Source organism: Ambystoma mexicanum, chromosome 9 (assembly GCF_040938575.1).
Source record: "Ambystoma mexicanum isolate Mex_15411 chromosome 9, UKY_AmexF1_1, whole genome shotgun sequence".
Taxonomy (NCBI): domain Eukaryota; kingdom Metazoa; phylum Chordata; class Amphibia; order Caudata; family Ambystomatidae; genus Ambystoma; species Ambystoma mexicanum.
Genome location: NC_090931.1, coordinates 448,121,704 through 448,143,815, shown reverse-complemented (window position 1 = coordinate 448,143,815; position 22,112 = coordinate 448,121,704). Strand labels below are relative to the sequence as shown.

The 22,112-nt window shown below is 46.6% G+C and overlaps 1 protein-coding gene across 2 annotated transcripts in view; it reads right to left on the bottom strand.

The window, feature by feature from the left end:
- Window positions 1–22,112, bottom strand: part of DTX2 (deltex E3 ubiquitin ligase 2) — a 1,122,618-nt gene that overhangs the window by 622,764 nt on the left and 477,742 nt on the right. For both annotated transcript variants that reach the window (XM_069614954.1, XM_069614953.1), the window contains exon 4: window positions 10,133–10,191. In XM_069614954.1, coding sequence (XP_069471055.1) covers window positions 10,133–10,191 — 59 coding nt within the window. The remainder of the gene's footprint in view (window positions 1–10,132; window positions 10,192–22,112) is intronic.

Below are 22,112 nucleotides of genomic sequence, written 5' to 3'. Positions count from 1 at the left end.
GGAGCTTCACTTGCTCCTGCTTATTGGCATAAACTTGCCCTGTGTACCGCTCACATCTGCTGCAGGACACTTGTGCTATTGTTCGCGGTCTTATGCTTTCCTCCACAACGGTTCTGCGGCTCTGGGACGAAAAGGGCAAGGTTACTTTCGGCCTCACCACCCTCTCGCTTACTGGGGCCTTTCTCCTTCCTTTGAACTGCTGCTTGGTAGCTGTCTCGTCGTGATGTCTGCTATGCTCGCCTTTCTCGTATTGTGCTCTCTGGCTCCGCCTTTTATCCCTGTGGGGAAGGGAAAGGGTCATCAGTGTGTGCGATTTTGATCAATTGCCTGACTTTGCCTGAACCTGGTATTGGGACATGTCAGATACAGGGCTCTAGTGTTAGTCCGTTGTGCGAAAGTGTTCTTGTTGGAAAGGGGGTCAGGGGGTAGTGGTTTGGAATGTCCTACGTGAGAGGATGGGGAAAAGGTGTATACTGTGTCTCCCACCTTCCGTGTCCAAATCCCAGAGGATCCTCCCTCTAGGTGATCCTCCCTCACTGGTCCACCCCCATGAATTCAATCCAATAGCTATGGCTGTGTCCTGGCCACCTGGATGACCGATCCTCGAGGTCTAGGCAGGGAGACACTTTCAGGTTTCACACAACTGCCTCTAGGAATATTGTTGTGTGGTTTAAGGTTTTATGGGGTGGAAGTGGAATGCAGATAGGGGTTCTTGATTAAAGCAGAGTGCGAAGTGATAAATACTTCTTAGCTGTGGAAGTATGGGGAGGGACATGACACAGGTTATGGGCATTTGTGGGATCTACGGAGAGGGACTATCAGTCATTCAGCAACCAAGTGTGTGGGCGGTCACTTTCCCAGCACGAGAGGTCAACTACGTCGGGTACGTGTATAAACCTACTATAAAGAAGCTGAAATGGGTTAGGCAGTGATGAAGTATATGGAATGTAAATGAGAGACCAGATCAAGAGGGGAGCAGCGTTTCAATTTCTACAGCGCCACAGCACGGATGTAGTTCTGCTTTAAGAGACATTTACAGGGCACCAATTGCCACTTTCTGGGAAGGAAAATTTACTTGAAGGGGCTCTAGGGGTGTGGCAATTCTGATCACAACGACGGTCCCTTGGGACACCAGATGACTTTTAGACAATGATTGGGGTCGCTAATTATGCGTAGTTGGAAAAATGGGTCAGGAACTGATCACATCGGTCAATGTCTATGCCTCTTCCCCGGTTAAGGAGGATCTACTGAGGGACGTGAAGGCAGTGATCCTGGATGTTACTTATAGGTGGAAGACTGCAATGACACAATGAATACCAATAGGTATCGAATGACCAGGGACACTTCTAGGAATAATGGGCATCACTGATGTTTTGAGGGAAAAACCACTAGACCGAGAATAGTTTTTCATTTCACTCGGGGGCACATGGCTCATTATTTCATACTGATTATTTCTTTACCATCAGGGATAACGTTTGCGGGTGAGAAGGGTGGATTATTTACCTAAAGAGCTCTCCAATCACTACCCACTGTTATTGGAATGGGGGATGGGAAAGGACAAACTGCAGGGGGGTGTGGCATCTCAATGCCTACCAGTTAACACCAGGCACGTGTGAGGCCACTGATAACTACTTTTTGGAGAATGAGGGATCGGTGGACAGTGCTGGTGCTGTGACTTTATGGGAGGCCTACAAATTGGTTTGCTAAGTCCAATGCCTAATTGTAGGGCGGAACACTGAGTAGGATGGGCTAGAAACAGTGGCTCTAGAGCCACTCCTGCATGCCAGGGAAATCGACCAGCCTTAATTTAAGGAGTTTGTTCAATGTGGTCACTTCAGTGAACTGGCTGCCTGGGCTGAGGAGGGCGATTTTGTCCTTGGAGTACTACAAAGTTCAGTTGCCTGGGCTTTTCTATGGGTGGTTCTTGCGAGGATTGAATATGGCCCGACGTTGATTAACTGAATAAAATTGCTGTACAATTCATCGACAGCACGAGTGAGGGAATGGACAACTCTTTCCTCTTTGCTTTGCAGCGGGGCACGAGGCAGGAGTGCCCCTTCCCATTCATGTTATTAAAAGAGCCTCTGGAAGAGGCTGCGAGAGGTGATGAAGTTTTCAGGGGCATTGGATGGACGGGCGGCCACGTAGACAAGATCTTCCCATCTACCGATGACTTGCTCAGTTATGAGCGAGACACAGATGTCGGTGCCCAGGGGGGGTGAAATACTCTGTGTATATGGAGACTCCAGCGGATTCACTGGGATCAATCTTGTTTACCATGTTCTCATGGGGGAGGAGGGGGGACTAGGAAGGCCACGTTCCAGGGGGAGGGGTTCAAACCCACACGTGAGCCGTTGAAGAACCTGGGTATCATGGTTACAGGGAGGAGTTCTTCCGGTTATACTGGGACCTAATGGCGGCTGATTTCCTTCAGGAGGTGGGAAGATCTTCCCTTGTTTCTTCTGGACAAGGTGGTACTTTTAAAAATGATGCCCTTCATGAATTTCTCAACATCTTGCAGGCCTCACCATTTGAAATAACCACAGGGGAATATGATAAATTGGACAGATGAAAGAAATGAATGCTCTGGGGCACATCCACCTCTAGGATAGCCTTTGATACGCTACTGTTTGAGAGAAGGGATTAAATCTCCCAAACTTCCATAAATACTTCTGGGCCATACATTTGGTGGCTGCAAACTGATTTTTTCTGCAGGTCGGGGACCATGAGGGAATGTATCCGGAGGAGGTTCCTCAGATGGGTTGGTTGATGGCCAAAGTGGGGCATACCCTAATGGATAGAATGAAAGATGGCAGGAGATTGGTGTTGACCTAACCACAATGGGGGAATAGACTAATTCCAGAGTTAAAAAGTAGTACAGGGTCAATGGGTTTTGGGAGGAAAAAGGGGTTCATTCTGTGGGGGGACGTGGTGAATGCAGATTGCATAGTTTTTCAGGACCGCAGGTCCACATTTGGGGTGACTGACCATGCTATTTTAATATATGCAACTAATGAATGCCCTTCGGGTTCGAATGGGGGTGGTGGGGGGGGCGAGAGAGAACCGGATCTCCCCGGGATTCACTGTTGCAGATACTTACGGCAACTGAGGGAAAGCTGATCTCCACAGCTTACAAATGGATATCCAGTAATACATCAAAGTCAATGGCAAAACAGAGAGCTGGGAAAGAGATGTGGGCATACTGGATGATGGGGATTGGGAGTGAGCCTTGGGAGCGGCTAACAAGGTGGCGATAAGAGTCTAAGCCTAGGGCACCCAATACAAAATACTTCATAGGGTGGATTATACAGGGTTCGCAATTGAGGGGAGCTATTTAGCTCCTGCTTGTAGCCTAAGAGAGCCTGGTTAGCCTGAAACCAACCGCTACCAAGGAGTTTTGGCTCCTTAGGAAATTGGTACCTTACAACTATGTAGACGTGACATGACATGGCATGATGGTCTGACACACCTTGGGTGTTCTCATCTCCGTCTCTAACCCTCTCACTACCCCTTATTTTTGGACTGACCACTTTCTGTTCTTCTCCCACCTGAAACTTCTTGTCCCCAAGCAAAGCCCACCCCAGCACTGCCATCTTCCTTCTCTGTCATTTGGCCAATGAAGCAAGTGTAAGTGGCCACCTTTGCCTCAACTTTCTCTGCTCCTCTTACTCCTGTGGCTGACTCTCACTCCGACACATCCCTCTCTAACCTGCATCTTTCTATCTCCAACACCTTGGACATTCTTGTCCCTCTCATTAGGATCCATCGGAAGCCTACAACCAAGTGCAACCCTTGGTATGACTTCAACCTCACTGCCCTGAAACGCAAGTGCAGTGCTTTTGGGTGCATCCTCTAACAACTGGCCTGCTGCCTGTTCCAAAGGCAATACAGACTATCCATCTTCTCCAAGAGGTTCCATATCCAGGCCTGCGTCTCTGCGGCCTCTAACACAGCCATACTCTGAAATCTCAAAGGAGCTGGCCAATCCTACTCTGCAGTCTTCACCTCTCCTGTTCCCTCGCAGGCCCTCTGCTCTGCTCTGGCAATATGGATATTCTCCACTGTGAAGGGTGCAGTGAGCTAACTCGTGGTTTATGACCCTCCTGAGTGGAAGAAATTCCATGGAACAGGGTATTTGACCCATGTTTTTTCTCAGTAGGGGGGTTCCCACACCTTTGTAACTTCTTTGGAACTAGGAAGTACGCTGAATAGATACCCTTGTTTGTTTCTATTGCGCCTTTCTGTAGTAGAGACTCAATCTCTGCTAGTAGAATTCGTTGATGTTCCTGCAACATCTTCATATGTCTTTGAGGATGATGTTGGGGTTTCTCTATGAACTTGATGGGGAACCCCTGGACACAGTCGACAGCACCCACTGGGCGGACGTGATCCCCTCCCATGCATGGAGACAGGGGAGGGAACCTGAATGGGTGCGTCATTGTTTTAGGGGCTGCAAAGTCTCCAGTGGCTGCAGCCCTACTACTTCCCCTTCCCTAGCCACTTTAAAAGGGGATTGATTAGGAGATAATTGGGCTTGGGAGTAGGGCCCAGACTAACCTGCCCGTGATGTATGTAGCTATCGTTGCCCTCAAAAGGAGCAGTGTGTGTTGAAAACACCCTGTTGGATATAGGGCTTATTAGATATATACCCCAGAGTTAAGGGTTGCATGCTCTTCATTGGCATTTTTAAGATCATCATCTACTGCCTGACCAAATAAGGAATTGGGTTAAATGGGCATATTTAGCAATGTCGCTTGTGTTTGACGTTTAAACTCTGACTGGAGTAACCAAGAATTACGTTTTAAAAGGGTAGCCTCAGCTATGATTCGACCAGCGGCGTGTGCTGCCTCTGAATCATTTTTAATAATGCAGTTGCCAACTTTTTTGCCTTCAGAAACCGTTTTGCGAATTTGTGAATGTAATGGTTCCGGAACAGCATCAAGTCGGCCATGGTCACTGTCCCAAAGTGAACTATCATAGCTGGCAAATAATGTTGTATTGTTAGCAATACAAAATAATCGGGATGGGGAGATCCAAAACAACGACACAGAAGTGCTAAGTGTGTGGGTTTATTATGTCTTCACACGGGACGTGGTAGATAACTTCACAATTTAATGTACATTACTTCCGATAAGCACGAAAGTTTAGTTGGAAAAGACGGACAGGGTTGGTTTATGCAGTAGTGACACAGATGGGTGTAGGCCTCTGAAGTATAGAGGTCGGCACTACACTGGGATACATGTTGCCTCATAAATCGAGGGGGTATAGGAACCCGCAGTTACACAAAACAAAAAGTGCACACAACAATCTTTGAATTTTAACGGGTGCAAGTAATGATACAGTTGTGATGGGAAGTTCGACACAGGGAGTGACACAAGGTGTGTTTCGGCCAAAGAAAGTGGCTTGGTAGTAGCCGTCTTTGTGCTGGCCTTCGTCAGGAAAAGGGGTCACCAGTGGTGGTGCTGTCCGTGCTGTCTGCCGTGCAGGGAATCAGGTGGGTGCTGTCAGGGAAACCGCGAAAAGTGCGGAACGTCCGGTGCTGGGATTAGCACTTGGTAAAAGGCTTTAGTTTCCTAGGGGCTGGCGTGGATGAGTCGGCTCCCAGCAGTCTACGTCCAGCACGGCAGCGCACCTACCAGACAACAACTTGGGTCCAATTACGCCCAACTCCGGCCTCGTGAGTCTTTGAACCACGCCAGCCCCTAGGAAACTAAAGCCTTTCACCAAGTGCTAATCCCAGCACCGGACGTTCCGCACTTTTCGCGGTTTCCCTGACAGCACCCACCTGATTCCCTGCACGGCAGACAGCACGGACAGCACCACCACTGGTGCCCCCTTTTCCTGACGAAGGCCAGCACAAAGACGGCTACTACCAAGCCACTTTCTTTGGCCGAAACACACCTTGTGTCACTCCCTGTGTCGAACTTCCCATCACAACTGTATCATTACTTGCACCCGTTAAAATTCAAAGATTGTTGTGTGCACTTTTTGTTTTGTGTAACTGCGGGTTCCTATACCCCCTCGATTTATGAGGTAACATGTATCCCAGTGTAGTGCCGACCTCTATACTTCAGAGGCCTACACCCATCTGTGTCACTACTGCATAAACCAACCCTGTCCGTCTTTTCCAACTAAACTTTCGTGCTTATCGGAAGTAATGTACATTAAATTGTGAAGTTATCTACCACGTCCTGTGTGAAGACATAATAAACCCACACACTTAGCACTTCTGTGTCGTTGTTTTGGATCTCCCCATCCCGATTATTTTGTTTATACTACGCATACCCACCTGGGTAAATCGGGACCTAGCCAGGTGCCCTAAGATTGAAATATTGTTAGCAATACATGCCTAATAGGCTGCTGATGTTGATACCTTTTTTTACCCAGAGCAGATCATTGTTTGCTCTGCTTTCAGGTGGTGATTCAGCAGATGGGAGTGAAGTGCGCACCCTTTTCCTTGTGGTTGTGACCACTAGGGAATCTGGTTTTAACTGTCCCGTAATGTAGACAGGGTCAGTAGGTGCAGGTTTACGTGTAGACAGGCATTTACTGCTCTGGTAAGGGAAGGAGTAGACAAAGAAGGCTGAATAGCTTTAGCAACTGACTGAAGGGAATAAAACGGGTCAACAAACTTCTCCCCCCCACGCCCAGGAGGTCGTCTTGCAGGGTTTGAGTCGAATTTTAAAATGATCAGGCGCTTGGTGAGCAGATTATATTGAATTTGGTCGTGTATTGGGGATCTGTAACAGGCTGATCTTCGATCGTTGGCAACACAAATGTCAGGATCATCCTCATCTTGATCCTGGGTATACCGATCATCAAGCGGACCTTGATCATTATCAGTGTAAACAGCATCCCCTAACCCATCATCTTGATGTTGGTCAAGTTGATCATCTGATATAGAAATGACTTTTGTGGTTGGGCAGAAAATTGCAACCTTTGAGATTTAGCAGGAGTTTCTCCCTCACCTAAATCAAAGTATTATTGTTTCAAACGATACTTTTCTAGAAAGTTTACAAAACATTACATTTTATCTATAGACTTTCAAAACCTTTTAGTCCACTACCTTGTACCAGGGTAAATTTAGAAGTAAAAAACTATGGAATCTACAGCTTGAAAAGTGTGTTTTTAATGTAAAGCTGTGATCGGCGGGATGTGGAAGGCATGAAAGGGAAGAGGCGAGAGGAGGGACCACATGAGAGAGAGCACCCGGTCGAAGGAAGACCACCTGAGAGGGGGGTACCAACCAGCCAAGCTACGAGGTCGGGAGAGCACAGTCCAGATAATTAACAGTCTTGGGACCCCGGAAGACAGCATTAAGAGAGACGTGGACGAAAGGACTACGGCTGACACCACTTACATGAATATAGGATACGTGGAAAGAGTTTGTTCCAGCGAACAGAAAAACCAGAACGGAGGCGATTGGGCCGTCCTTCCCGGACAACCACTGGCTTACCGGGACGGGGTTCCGCTCTGAGTGCAGCATGGACCATGGCAAGCCGAACGCCTTCACAGGCAGAAGCCGGCTTCCCACGCGGTTCCTTTTACAACACGGTCAAGGCCGTACCCAGTGACATGGAAGGCAGAGACCCGCTTCCGAGTTCACCACCAACACTCACCTTCAGAAAGCGTCACAGAGACCTCGGGGGTTCCTCGCGGGGACCCGGACTTGGCGGGCCGGGCAAGCAACCCTCCTTCAAACCAAGAGAAAGGGGGCGGGGCTTACGGGGATATTTATAGAGAACCAAGCCAAGTCTGTGCTGATTGGCTACCTAGACCCCAACCCCTATACAAGGTAAAAACAAATGATGGACTGGGTGTCTTCTTTGCCATTCTCTTCTAAGACTTCGAGAGAGAGAGAGCTGTGCCTGAGACGCTGTGGGCTTACAAGGACTAGCTGCAAGGTCGAGAAGCCACATCCATATTCCAAGAAAAAGAAGAAGCATTCTTGAACTTTTTGTTCCTTTTTTTGAATTCCTGTATCCTGAATAAAGGTTTTACTTAAGTTCCACTCCTGGCTGCCTGTCCCACATTCACAAAAGCCTTTGAAAGTGAAGAAGAAGCAGATGTACAAATTGTGTTTCGATGTACCTTCCAAGGACGTGGAAACTTGTCTTGAAACTGGTATTTGATGTTTGCTTTTCGACATAATGTCAGAAGGCGTTGAAGATGTATGTTTCAACGATTGTCGTTCAGTACACGAGCAAATGGAATGTTGATGCACGGTAGTGAAGTTGGCTCAACGTCGGTTTAGGGCGTTTATCTTGTGGCAAATGTGAAGATGAGGGCCCAGAGGACAAAAGATGCTTCGGGCCATAATCAGCAGTGATGCTTTTTTCTGATACCGCGTGGCCATGCTTTGACATTTTAGTCATCGAACAGCTGTGTTTTTATTGTGGAAGTGTTTATGTGTGCCCTTGTTGCAGAGTGTTGTGTCCATCACAGGACCGCTAGCCTGCTCCTCGGAGGTAAAGACTGGCACGTGGCATTCAGTGGAACCCACAATGTCATCGGTGTCACTTTGTGTACCGTAGGCGCCTTGCTCTTCTTCCGATTCTTCTGTGCCTCTGCCTGCATGGCGTAGGCTGCCCAACGGTTGGTACGTCTGTCTTTTAAAGCTTTGGGTCAAAACAATTTACATGACCGACAACGCTTTTCGGAGTGATCCCTCAGGAAGGCAGTCATTGGGCACACAATGTGTGTTTTACCACAGATACTTCTTATTACAGTACGGACAGAATTTAAAAGGTGTACTTTCCATGTTTTTAAAAAAAAAAAAGACAGCACAACATCGAGTGTAAAAGGGGGAAAATGAGAAAAGGCATCATCAGAAACGATTGACAGTATGAGAAACCTCCCCAACTCTTCCATCGTAACAGGCCGGAGCCTGGTGTAGGCCGAGGTCAGCTAGTCACCGAGAATGGTCAACAAAGAGCCTCGGAGGCTGGTGATGTTCGTGAAAGCTGCAGAAGAGTTGATTGTTGAGCGATGGTGAACAAAACTCTACATTAATAATTTAATAATGGCATTAGCCAAGAACTCTGCATAAAGCCACCGACCACGATGGCGGAAAGAAACAGATACTTAGACGTGTGAGGGATCATGAGTACAGTACACATCACTAGGGATAGTATTACAAATACGCCCAGTCGACGTCCCTTTTCAAACTTTGATAACAAGTCATGCAATACTCTGCACCTACTACTAGATTTCAGCCTATGAAAAGCATGTGAATCTAAGCAGAACCATAAGCCTCCGAAATATAGTTGCACCTTAATGTGTCGTGTTTGGCTGAGGTGATTTTTAAAATCTTGAAACAACTGCTTACTACAGTGCATGTATAATAATAGGTACCTCAAAAAGAGAAGCAGCCAATTTAGAGAAATCTAGTTCTAAACTTTCGATTTCCATATGGACAACACTCTGCGACAAGGGCACACAAACACTCCCACACTAAAAACGCAACCCCTAACCGTTCGACGACCAAAAAGTGAAATCATTGCCGCGCGGTATCAGAAAAAAGCATCACTGCTGATTTTGGCCCGAAGCATCATTTGTCTTCTTGGCCCTCATCTTCAAGCCACAAGACAAACGCCCATCATAATAAAGTGGAAAAAAGGCTTTCCCCCAAACTTTTTCCCTGTGATTCCATGCAATGGTAATTCTTAATTGGGTCTGTCCGGTTCAGTAGCATACTAGGTTTGGTGAATAGCCATCCACAGGTTCAAAATTTAGAGGAAGGTATGCTCCCTTTTAGCATAGAACATGCGATGTAAACTTAATTATATAGTAGATAAACAGAAGGGGACCTTCACAGCCCAGGCAATTCAAAATGGCATCCTCCCTAACAAAAACAAATAATAATTTGCACCAGGGCTCAAACATTGCTCTTGCGCCTTGCCAATGGCAAGCAATTATGGACTCTTGGCAAGTAAGAGATTGAGGGGCCAATAACTATTTCTGGCTAGTATTTGCAGCTTGAAATGTTAACCCCTGCTCTAACCTTCCAGACAGAGGGTCTTGGGAGTGGAAAGCTACAGTAATGAGACATTCTTCCCCTCCAAAAACATACCAAGCAAAAATAAATACAAAACTATGTGTAATTTCTATGATAAATACAGAATTGTATTACCTGCCAGTGCTTGCTTTATCTTGCTCGGTCTGTGCATCTGTACGGGAAGTGTCTGTGCGCTGAAAGTGGAAAAAGATAAAATATTGGCTGGACATAACACACAACTGGATATGCAAAAATAGGGCTGCTTCTCTAAAGCCAAAAGAGACTTTACTCTTACCAGTTTATGGAAGCTAAGCGACTTCTTAGATTGTGATCAGCACAATAAGCCATTTAAAAAGTATAAAGGTGGCGAACAAGAGATTGTCATTCCTTACCTGCAGCCACACCTGATTATCTGCCAAACATATCACCCACAGTTGTAAAATAGAGCAGACATGTTATTAAACTTACAGGCAATGGGTGAAAAGTGTTAATTGGCAACAGGAGCTTGAGGTACAGATTAGTAACTTTATCTGAACTACTTCCTCTATCCTCTCCCCAAACCAAAAAAAAAAAGGCTCAACCACCATGCAAAAAGCACTGGGAGATGTGGTAGACACCCAAACACTGAATTCAAGCAGACATGTATACATAAAAATAAAAAAAGGTGGTTGGTCGAAAACGAGATTGTGCAGAAAGGAATAGAGCCACTAGGTAGACAGCCTTAAGTGCCGTCACAGATGTTGATGTGCATCTCGTAGACCAAGCGGATACCCTTTGGCAGGGGTTACCTGGATCTTGCAGCTGTGGAACAGGCTAGACAGTATATATTGACTGCTATACAGGCAAGAAAGTGTAACATAAGATCCCCCCCCTGCACTCCCCCACCCACCTCCACTCCCTCTTTCTGGCCCACTGGGGATGCCTCCCTGGTTGAAACTCATCATTATACGCTGAGAACCAATGTCCCCAATGTCTCCAGGAATTGGTTGCAAACTGAATTCTGCCAGTAACTTATACATAGCCACCAAGACAAATATTTGCAGATTCACAATGTCGACACAATTCGGGGCACAAACATCACTGATCTACTCACATAGACAAATGGTGAACTAACCTACCCAAGTCAGCCTAAACAAATGGAGGTCAGCACAAAAATGTTCACCAAAGAAAAAACAGGAATGGTAAAATTACCATTATGTACCCAAACGGAACACTCATGATCCATGCCAACAACTCATGCTCGACTCATTCCCTTCAGGTACACACCCGAACGGAATGAGTACACTGCCACACACCTACTGTCCAGCTAAATGAAAGAAAAAAAAAAACTCCACCACATCACTTCCCCAGACCACCAGTCAACAACAGTCACACCACTGTAGTCCATCCATTCATCGTCCGGATGGGACCATTTCAAACTACACCCCTACACCCACACATTGTGTCCTCCCACCTCAAAGCGCCATCCTCTCAACCACCCACTTTCTCCAGACCAATTATGGCTACCCATTAGCAGTAGCACCCTCCATGAACCAGAGCAAAACACACAACAGATTACCCTAACAAATGTGAGATCTGCAATCCAGAATACAGACAATCCCGTCAGACCTCTCTGACGCAAGGCGCTGTGGGCAGATATTTGCCAGGGAAGATTATAAGTCAGTCCTATGCAAGAGCTGCAGGAGGGAGCATGAGCCTTGCACTGCAGTCGGCCACACTCAGCTCTTCTCCTTGCCAGCAGCCGCTGCCACGCTTCCGCTACTGATGGACAACTCTTAACATATGCCTAATTTGAATACTCCAGCACCGCCAGCCTGCGCACCCGAAAGAACGCTCTTGGAAGACTCGATCGGACTTGCTTAACTCAAAGGAGACCAGCCACCTTGATGCGTGGCTCTTCATGCAAAGGTCCACCCCTGGCTTTAGCCTTGCTGCTTGTCCACACACTCCTCAGCCCCTTGCAGTACTGCACGCCACAAGAACCCTCAACCTCCTGCTACTCCTTGGGGGAAGATTTGTTGTTGTCTGTGCCCTGGTGTATGCAGCCTTGTTCTTCCCTTATACCTCTCCTAGAACCTTTGCTGGCATATTCCCATCCAAGAGGGGCCTCCATTTCAGGGGATAAGACTTCAGAACCTTGCTCCAGCTACCTTTCCGCCCATTGCTCCCACCAACTAATGCTGCCTTGGCTCCACACTCCCAAAGACAAAATCAGCCTAGGCCCAGTCACCCCGGATCTACAGTTAGTGGTGTTGCCCGCAGGACCACCCACAAGGTAGGTTCTTTATCGGCTAGGTCATAGAAGGGAAATGCAGGGATTATCATAGTCGAGGACTCCCTAACTGTCTACACGTCATCTAGAAAGCCCCACATCCCCACTAACTAGTTTACTGTTCTGCTTTCTTCGTTCGATCCACTGGAGCCTTCTAGCCAGCACACCATCTGCTGAAATTGCCTTCTGCTCCTTGGACGTTCCTCTTTGCAGTATAAGCCTATGGGTGGACCTCACTCCTCTGTATTCAGAGAGGGGTGCAGGTATACTCAAGAGGTCTGGATCGTGTTGTGGTCAATTCCCATCAAAGCCCAGCATGTCCCTCCCTCCCAATATCCTTTCGACATTGCATCTGGCAATCGCAACTTCCTGTTTTTTGCTAACATGGCAATCAAACTTGAAAAGAGAAAGAAGGTTGAACAAGTAGCCCTGATTACCGAACAGTCAATCCCTAACAAGGAATGACTAATCGCTACCTCTCCGTATACATGTGGGTGAATGTTTCACACAATTCCCTCCCACTATCATTCCTACATTGATACCATTTCAATACCCAGGTTATGATTGGCAAGAACACATGGTAACGGTCCTCAAATCCTCACAGACACCACAATCCTGGGAGATTTGAATCTATGGATTTAGGATATTAACAAGGAAGCCAAAAAATGTCAATAAAAACCTAGGCATTGCAATAAAGTACCCACCGACCGGGGAGGCCAAACGCTAGCGTCCCCATCACCGACAATGTACCCGTATCCAACTCTTGAGCACTGCCAGCATTATGCCCGGAGCATTTTCTTGTAACGTGTTCCATTCACCATAGCCATCCTAATCATATCACAATGCCAAGAAACTGGCATAAGAAACACCTTGAACCCCCCCCTGCCCCCTCCAAATTAAATACATGGTATAGGTCACCTAGCTAGCCTGAAGAGACAAAGCCGCAAACTATAGAGGAAATGGTACTCTTCACGACTGGAGGTGGACCAATTTAACTGCCTAAGAAATAAACAGAAATGGCAAGATGTTATTACCAAATTAAAAAAAGTCCCATCAATCACAAATCAGACGGCAGAAATTCATGTTACAAACTACTAGCCAAAAATGTCACTTGCCATCTTCGTTCTATACATACACACAGCACCCAATCTCTTACTCGTCAAGAACCAAATATCACTAGCCAGTGGCTAGTGGTGAGTGAAAAAGTTGCATCCTGCACAGGAGAATTCTGTATTTGCAAAAGAAATCACTCACCCACAGGGCCTCAAGATCAATACTTCTTTACCAAAACGATCATAGACATCAATACCTCCACTCCTGCCATTGCAGTGGTTCTGTTCTGTACCACACCCCAGATAGAACTGCCTGCTTTACAATCTTCCAACCAATTATCAGAGTGCATCACCAGAACATCCAACAAACTGAAGGCCTCAGATACTTTACAGCCCACCTGCCGTGCTTCACTCCTGAAGCAACATATGAACAGTCTGACGCAATCTATTGCAGATATATGTGCATACATGCATACATACACACACATGAAAACAAGCAATGAGACTGTTGTGAAATGCATCATAATGCTGCTTTGCCCTATAGCCAGGGCATGAGGTTTTTAATAATAAAGAAATGTTTGCTCATCTAATCTTCACTCTAGGGATGATATTTTGTGAAATATGTCAGCCAAGTTGGAGTGAGCTAAAATGTGGTTATAGACCCTTCCGAGTGAGCACCTTCCCGTAGAACAGGTTATTTGGCTGTTCTCGGTCGAGGGCTCTCAGACCTTTTGTAAATTCTTTAGGAATTTAGGGTTTCACACTAAATTACTATGGGTAATCCAGGACGTGGACCCCTTATTCACTGTGCTTAGAGAGGCACAGCTTCACCTAACTGATGAGGCCAGACTAGGCCGAAAAACGTGTCTGGGGTTGCCGTTGGTACTCTTGTTCAGAGGAGAATTGCCTAGCATTTCAGTGCTGGACTGCCCTTGTGGGTGGGACAAAGACTGACATGCAATAGGATATTTCTCCTCTGTGAAAGGCACAAGTGAGCTAAAACGTGGTTGTAGACCCTCCCGAGTGGGCACCTTCTCATAGAAAAGGTTATTTGGCCATGTATGTTCTCGGTAGAGGGGCTCCCAGACCTTATTGTGAAATATATATATGTATATCTCAAAGCAAAAAGAGGAAAGAGGGGACCGCACTCCCCGCGGGCCAAGTTAAAACTCCACAATCAAGTAATCAGCAAAACTCACAAAGAAAAGGGATTATTACATTTATTAAATTAATTTACTAAATTACAAAACACACGGCCGGAATGGCAGCAGAAAAAACAGAGGCAGGACGCCCGTGGGCACGGCAAGCAAACAACGCGTTTCACGCTCGACTGAGCCCTTGGTCAGGTAAAGGAAAGGACTAGAGCACAATATAAACTGCAAAATGTAGTCCATTTGCTGTGTCAGTAGAACTAGGAAGGTGCGTATAGAGTGTAGAATGTGTGGCAGCCATATTGGAATGAGGAGGCAATGGAATGCCTAGAATAATGACACCACAAATGCCAGGGAAACCCATCACAACGTAGTGAAATCAAAATACATAAGTAAATGATGAACCTAGAAGGCCTCCAGATAATGGTTAAACAGAACTGGATCACAGCAAGGAAAAATGACTAAGGTAAGAAATACTACGAAGATATGACCAGAATAAATAGTACAGTGCTCATTTCCTACAGAGTCGTGACTACAGCAGCCAAAAAATTAGGCCAATGAGCCTAACCCAGAAAAATGAGGTGGAGTAATAATACAATCAGACCAAGGATAAAGCTCACGGAAATAGATGCCCAGGAAATACACCTAAACAATAAGGAAATAGAAAAACATCCAGGAAAAAGATATGCATATCCAATTTAAGTGCCCAAGAACGTATACATCGAGGTTATGGCCACTGGGAAACTTAGTGTTGAAGTCCAGAATAAATCTCGTTTCCAATTGTCTCAGCTTTAAAACAGTCTCCTCCCCTTGGATGGATTGGAATGTGTGCCACCGTAAAAAACGTGAGCAGATTCAAGTCGTTCTCATCTTCCTGTTTGAAGTGCTTAGCCATGGGGTACGCAGGGTCTGAGTTTTTAATCGCCCTGAGATGCTGCAAAATCCTCAATTTGAGTTTACATGTGGTACTCCCAACCTACCACTTCATGCAGGGACACGAGAGAACATACAACAAATGTGGTGTCACAGTTCATCGAATACTTGATGGTTTGGTTAAGTTTAGTAACCAGATGTATAAAAGATTTGAGAACAGTGGCATGAGCACAGGCTTTACATTTAAAACATTTAGTAAAACCAACAGGGGAGACGCAAGCCAATTGGTCAAGGAGGGACTTTTGTCAATGGGTGGCAAAAAGCTGGAAACTAGCCCATCTCTGAGAGAGGGTACTCTTTTGTAAGTCATAGTTGGGCGTTTAGATAGCAGAGGGCATAAATCTTTGTCCAAAATCAAAACACGCCAATGTCGTTCAATAATCCTACGAACATGGTTGGAGGCATTATCAAATGATACAATAAGTCTGGGTTCATCATCAGTAATGGTCTTGTCAGACTTGATGCCATACAACAGTTTATCCTGCACAGTCCACGGGCCTTCGTATAGGGCATTTCTATAGTTCTTTTGTCGTATCCTTGTTTAAAAAAAAAATCAATGGCCGCCTGGGCACAATTATAATAAAAACATGCCAAATCGCTACAGGTCCTGCGGTAACGAATGAATTCGCCATAGGGAATACTTTTTTGCATGACACAGGATGACAGATGGTGGCATGCAAAGGTAAGCCAGTATTGTAAGGTTTTCTATGCAATGCTGTGTGAAATCCAGATCTTTCAAGGGTCACAACAACGTCAAGATAGATAATTTCAGTGCTCCTGTGGCATTCTGTAAAGCGTAGATTAGCCATGTTAGTATTAATACTTTTCACAAAGGATTGCCAGTCAATTTCTGTTCCCTTCCGAATTATAAAAACATTGTCGATGTATCGACATCAGGTGACAATTTGTGTGGGAAAACTGGATGCAAGCAAATCACATAAGAAAGTGGCCTCCCACCATCCCATCGTCAGATTAGCGTACGACGAGGCAAAGGTACTGCCCATGGCAGTACCCCTTACTTGCCGATAGAAGGATCCCTCAAATAGAAAGACATTGTTCATCAGGCAAAAGGATAACATCTCCAAAATCATAGAACTATGGCCATAATGATTGAGTGAACAAGTATCCAAAAAGTATTTAAAGGCTCCCATGCCCACCTGATGAGCAATGGAAGTGTAAAGGGAAACGACATCAAGGGTAGCCAAAAGAAGCCCATCCTCCCAAGGTATTGGTAATGTGTTGCAGAAAGTCCTTGGTGTCCCGCAAGTAGGAGGGCAAAACAGAAACAAAAGGAAACAGGGCCTCATCAATGAACTGTGCCAGGTGCTCTAGAAGGGAGCCACACAAAGTAACAATAGGCCTCCCAGGTGGATGGGTGAGGGATTTGTGCGTCTTAGGTAAGAAATAAATAGTGGGTACGGTGTGACATGAGGGAACAAGGAATTTGACCAAATCATCCTCGCTAAGTCCCGTATCAGCCCACTTAGCACACAGACTGGTAAGTTCAGACTGTATTTCTGGAAATGGATTTTTCAATAACTTGGCATAACAGTTGGTCCCTTAATTGGCGATTGGCTTCAGCCACATAGTGGACTCTATCTTGGATCACGATATTGGAGCCCTTATCGGCATGCATAATAACAATATTGGATAGATTTTGTAGTTCACCAACGGCCAAAAGCTGTGAGGCAGTAAGGTTCTGTTTGATACTGACAGTTTTTCTCCGTAATTTTCTGAGGTCACTGACACACAGGTCATAAAAGGCCTCAATACATCAACCCACTGGAAACTGGATTGAATTTGGATTTATTTTTTAGCCTGGTATGTACGTCCCAGTTGGGGTCGATGTCAAAATCAGTAAAATCGACATTCAAAGAATCAAACTGGGCATCATCAAGACAAGCTAAATCCACTAAGGATGGAATGTCTATATAAATATATGGGATACATTACTCATCGTAATCGTATTTCTGATGCTTGTATCTGCTTAGATTCACATGCTGTGCATAGGCCGACATCTAGTGGAAGCAGCGGAGTATTACAGTTTGTTTTTCGAAACTCAAAAATGGGCGTCAACATAGGGCGGGCCAGTAATACTATCCCTAGTGTGACGTCCACTGTACCCATGATCCCTCACGCGTCTAGGACCCTCAGATTGTATTTTTTCCTGAAATGAGGTAGCATGAGGAGTAGCGCGAGTACAGATTATCCAAGCAGATAGATAGGAAGATAAGACTACAGGCATCCATGTGCCTTCTCTCAGAGGGGAGGAAGGGCGGGTCGCATGTGAATCTAAGCAGATACAAGCATCAGAAATACGATTACGGTGAGTAATGTATCCCTTCTGAGGCTTGTGGAATCTGCTTAGATCACATGCTGTGCATAGATTAGCAAGCAGTGTTAGAAGAAGGAGGTGGGATGTGAGAAGGGTCATGAGCAAATAAATGTCTTAGAACCACTTGTCCCATTTGAGTATCTGTCTTGGAATGGGTGTCAATGCAGTAGTGCTGAGTAAAAGCGTGAATAGAGCTCCAGGTAGCTGCTTTGCAAATGGTGTCAAGGGGCACATTTGCAATAAAAGCCAGAGTGGCCCCAATGCCTCTTGTAGAGTGGGCTCTTGGCGTGAAAGGTAGAGTATTTCCAGAAAGGGGGTAACACAGCTGGATACAGTTTATAATCCACTTAGAGATGGTACCTTTACAGACGCGATCTCCCTCTTTGCCTGTAGCTACGGAGACAAACAGTTGGTCTGTTTTCCTTAGCGGTCTGGTTTTGTTTACATAGTATAGGACTGTCCTACGCACATCTAGGGTGTGTAGTTTCACCTCAGCCGAGCTTTGTGGGTCCTGGAAGAAAGCCAGAAGCTCGATGGACTGGTTCACGTGGAACTTGGAAATAAACTTAGGTGAGAACCTAGGGTGTGTTCGTAAAACCAGTTTATCTTTATGGACAGTATAGAAAGGATCCTGCACTGACAGAGCCTGAATTTCAATGACCCTTCTTATAGACGTAATGGCTACCAAGAAGGCAGTTTTATATAGGTAAGTGTTTGAGACTGCTCTTATGCATGGCCTTATAGGAAGGGCCCATGAGTTTAGCAAGCACCACATTAAGGTCCCACCCTGGAGGTGGGTTAGAAATTGGAGGCTGAAGTCTTTTTACTCCTTCCATGAAGGCTTTAACCACTGGTACTTTCCACCACGATACTTTGTTATGCGAGTTGGTGTAAGCTGACAGAGCTGCCACTTCAGTGAATTAAATACCAACCCTGCGTCCAGCAGGTGGAGCATGTAGGTGACTATAGTGGAAGGAGTGCAATCAACTGGGTTGATTTGCTTATTCTGGCACCGGATAACAAATCTTTTCCATTTGTCAAAGTAGTAATACCTCGTGTTTGGCTTCCTAGATTCTCTTAGGATGTCCATACATCTCTGAGGTAAATTGAGATGTCCAAACTCTGACCTCAGGATCCCATGCTGCCAGGTTCATTGAGTTGGGTTGAGGATGTACTGTCTGACCTTGGTGCTGGGACAGTAGGTTGTACCAGCACAGGAGCTTGATGGGTTCGCACACCGCTAGTCTGCGTAAGTGTGGGAACCACGGTTGCCTCGCCCACCTGGGAGCAACTAGGACGAGCGTCATCGATTCCCTGTGCATCTTGTTAACCACCTTCCCGATGAAGGGGGTTGGTGGAAAAGCGTGCGCAAACATCCCTGACCAGTTCATCCACAGGGCGTTCCCCTGGGAGTCTGGTTGGGTGAACCTGGATGCGAATTCTGGGCACTGTCTGTTTATGCTTGTGGCGAATAGGTCTATAGTGGGGAAACCCCACTGAGAGAAGAGATCTACGATTTCTCTGTGTAGACACCATTCGTGTTTTTGTGGGAGGGGATCCCTGCTCAAAGCGTCCGCCAGAGAATTGGGATCCCCTGGAACAGGTTGAGATGACAGGTAGATGTTCCGTCGGAGTGCCCATATCCAAATTTTCTGGGCAAGCTTGGACAGATTTGGCGAACAAGTCCCTCCTTGCCTGTTCAGGTAAAACATTGCTGTTGTGCTGCCTGTCAGGATCTGCACTGACAGGTTTAACAGGTAGGGCTCGAACGCTTGAAGTGCTCTGAATACTGCCAGAAGCTCTAGCAGAATGATATGATTCTTGGCCACTGAGTGAGACCAGAGACCCTGAGCTGTGTGGTGGAGAAGGTGTGCTCCCCACCCTGACACAGCCTTATCTCGGGATCGTAAAAGGGTTTCCCCTTTGACAGGTTCTCGTGTCCACCAGTGAAGACTTTGTACAAGTGTTGGCGAAACGACCACTAGATCATCCCACTGACCACTTGCCTGAGACCACTGTTTCGCCAACCATTCTTGCATGGGACGCATGCGCAGGCGCGCGCGGGGGACCAGGTAAATACATGACGCCATCATGCCCAGCAAACGCATCGCTTTGCGCACCGTTATCTGGCAACCGGTCTGATATAGCAGAATTTGCAGCATTAGATTCCGAATTCTTTCCTCTGATGGAAAGGCCAACCCTTCTTGTGTGTTTAGGACAGCTGCTAGGAACGGTTTAGAGGTGCTTGGCACCAGACTTTACTTCTTCTCGTTTATGGAGAAACCCAATTCGAAGAGGAGGTCGATAGTTCTTTGAATGTTTGATCTGCAAATTACCGGGGTCTCCCCGTGATGAGCCAGTCGTCCAGGTAAGGGTACATTGGGATCGCCTCCCTGCGTAGGTGTGCCGCTGCCACCGCCAGTACCTTGGTGAATACCCTTGGAGCCGAGGCTATACCGAAGGGCAGTACCTTGAACTGGTAGTGCTGACTATCCACCATGAAGCGCAAGAATCTTCTGGGCGCTGGGAACATGGAAACATGGAAATAGGCATCTTTCATGTGATTACCTCTTGGAGAGTAGTCATGCGAAACTTTTGAGGCTTGACATACTTTTTGCAGGCTGTAAGTCCAATCCCGGGCGCATTGTCGAATCTTTTTTTTTGGCACAAGGAATGAAGTTGAGTAAATACCTTGTTTACCTGGTGTCCCGGTACGAGTTCTATCGCGTCCTTTGCTAGAAGATTGGCGATCTCTTTGAGGAGGATCTTCTGGTGGTCTAATGAATGTATCTTTTGACGTGGAGGGTGGTTTCGGGGACGCTCTAATAGTTCTATGCAGTATCCTGCGGACACTGGACAGCACCCATCTGTCTGATGTGATCCCTTCCCAAGCTTGGGTGAAGTTGGAAATGCATCCCCCTACTGGGGATACGTGAGAAGGGACCCTGAACGGAACGTCACTGTTTTGCGGGAGGCGTGCCACCGCCTCCATTGGGGCTGCCTCTACCCTTACCACGTCCCCTCTTTTTACCCCTGCCATAACCCTGGGTAGACTGCTGGTTGTTGTTATTCCATGGTGTACCCTGCCCCTGGGAATAGTTGGAGCCTCTTTGTGAGATCTGGCCGTGCGGGCGACGAAAATTGCCATTCCCTCTTTGGTTAGGGGGTTTGTTGGTTAACTGGCCCAGGGATTTGAAAGTATCCTATTCATCTTTTGCATTTTTTAAGGCGTCCTGTACCGCCTTACCAAACAGTAGATGGGGCTCCACCGGTTTGTCTATTAAGGATGCTTGTGTCTCAGGTTTAAACCCAGATTGTCTTAACAAAGCATGTCTTTTGATAACAGTGCTCTCTGCTATCAGTCTGCCGGTGTTATCCGCGGCATCAAAGGTTGCCTTAAGGATGCAACCGGATACGGCTCTTCCCTCCGATGCAACCTGTGCCAACTGGCTTTTTAAAGGTTCCGGGCAGAGTCAATGAGCGCCGCAACTTCTTTCCACTGATGGCAGTTGTAACTCGCCAGCAGGGTGGTGGAGTTGGCAATCCTTGCCTGGTAGGCGGAAGTGGAGGCTACCTTCCTTCCCAACTCATAGATCTTCTTGCTCTCCTTGTCGGGGGGAGCTTCAGATGACGATAAGGGTGTTCCCGCCCTATTTCAGGTATTAGTCACTACCAGGAAGTCCAGTTTCAGTTGCCCCCTTATGTAGAGTGGGTCTGATTGGGCTGACCTGAACAGTTTTTCAATCCTGGGGTTTACCGCCCTGGTGCGGTTGGGATTGAGAAGGGAAGGGTCTATTCTCCTTTGTATTGATTTGAGAATAGGGATGGCATGGGCAACAGGTCTCTTTTCTCCCACCAGTTCCTCGGCAAAGTCCCTCTCCTCCTGTGCTCCCTGCGTATCTATGCGGAAGTGTTCAGCCGCTCTAGATAAAACCTCATTTAAGAGAGGTTGGTTGTCGACAGGAGAGTCGGTAACCGGAGGTTCTTTGTCTACTCTGTAGACTTCTGGGTCATCTTCGTCATCATCTTGGGCCTCGTCATCCCCATAGTAATCCATCCCAGTATGGACCTCCAACGTGACCAATTCTGGATCATTGTTAAAAGATGGATCCTCACCATATTGAGAGTATGGCTGGACATGGAAAAGGTCAGAAGACCTACTTTGCGTTGGCGCCTCAACTCGAGGTTTTTTACCAGGGGGGTTGCGGGTCCTTAGACCCTGAGGGGGTTACCCCGTCAGGGGTATAGGCGAGGAAGTGTTGTGGATTTTTGGCATAGAAGTCTGCAAGGGACGACATTCTAGACATAACTGTCTATATCCTCACTTGACCATTCTTTAGAGCTGGGGTTACCCTCTCCTGGGAGCGTTTCC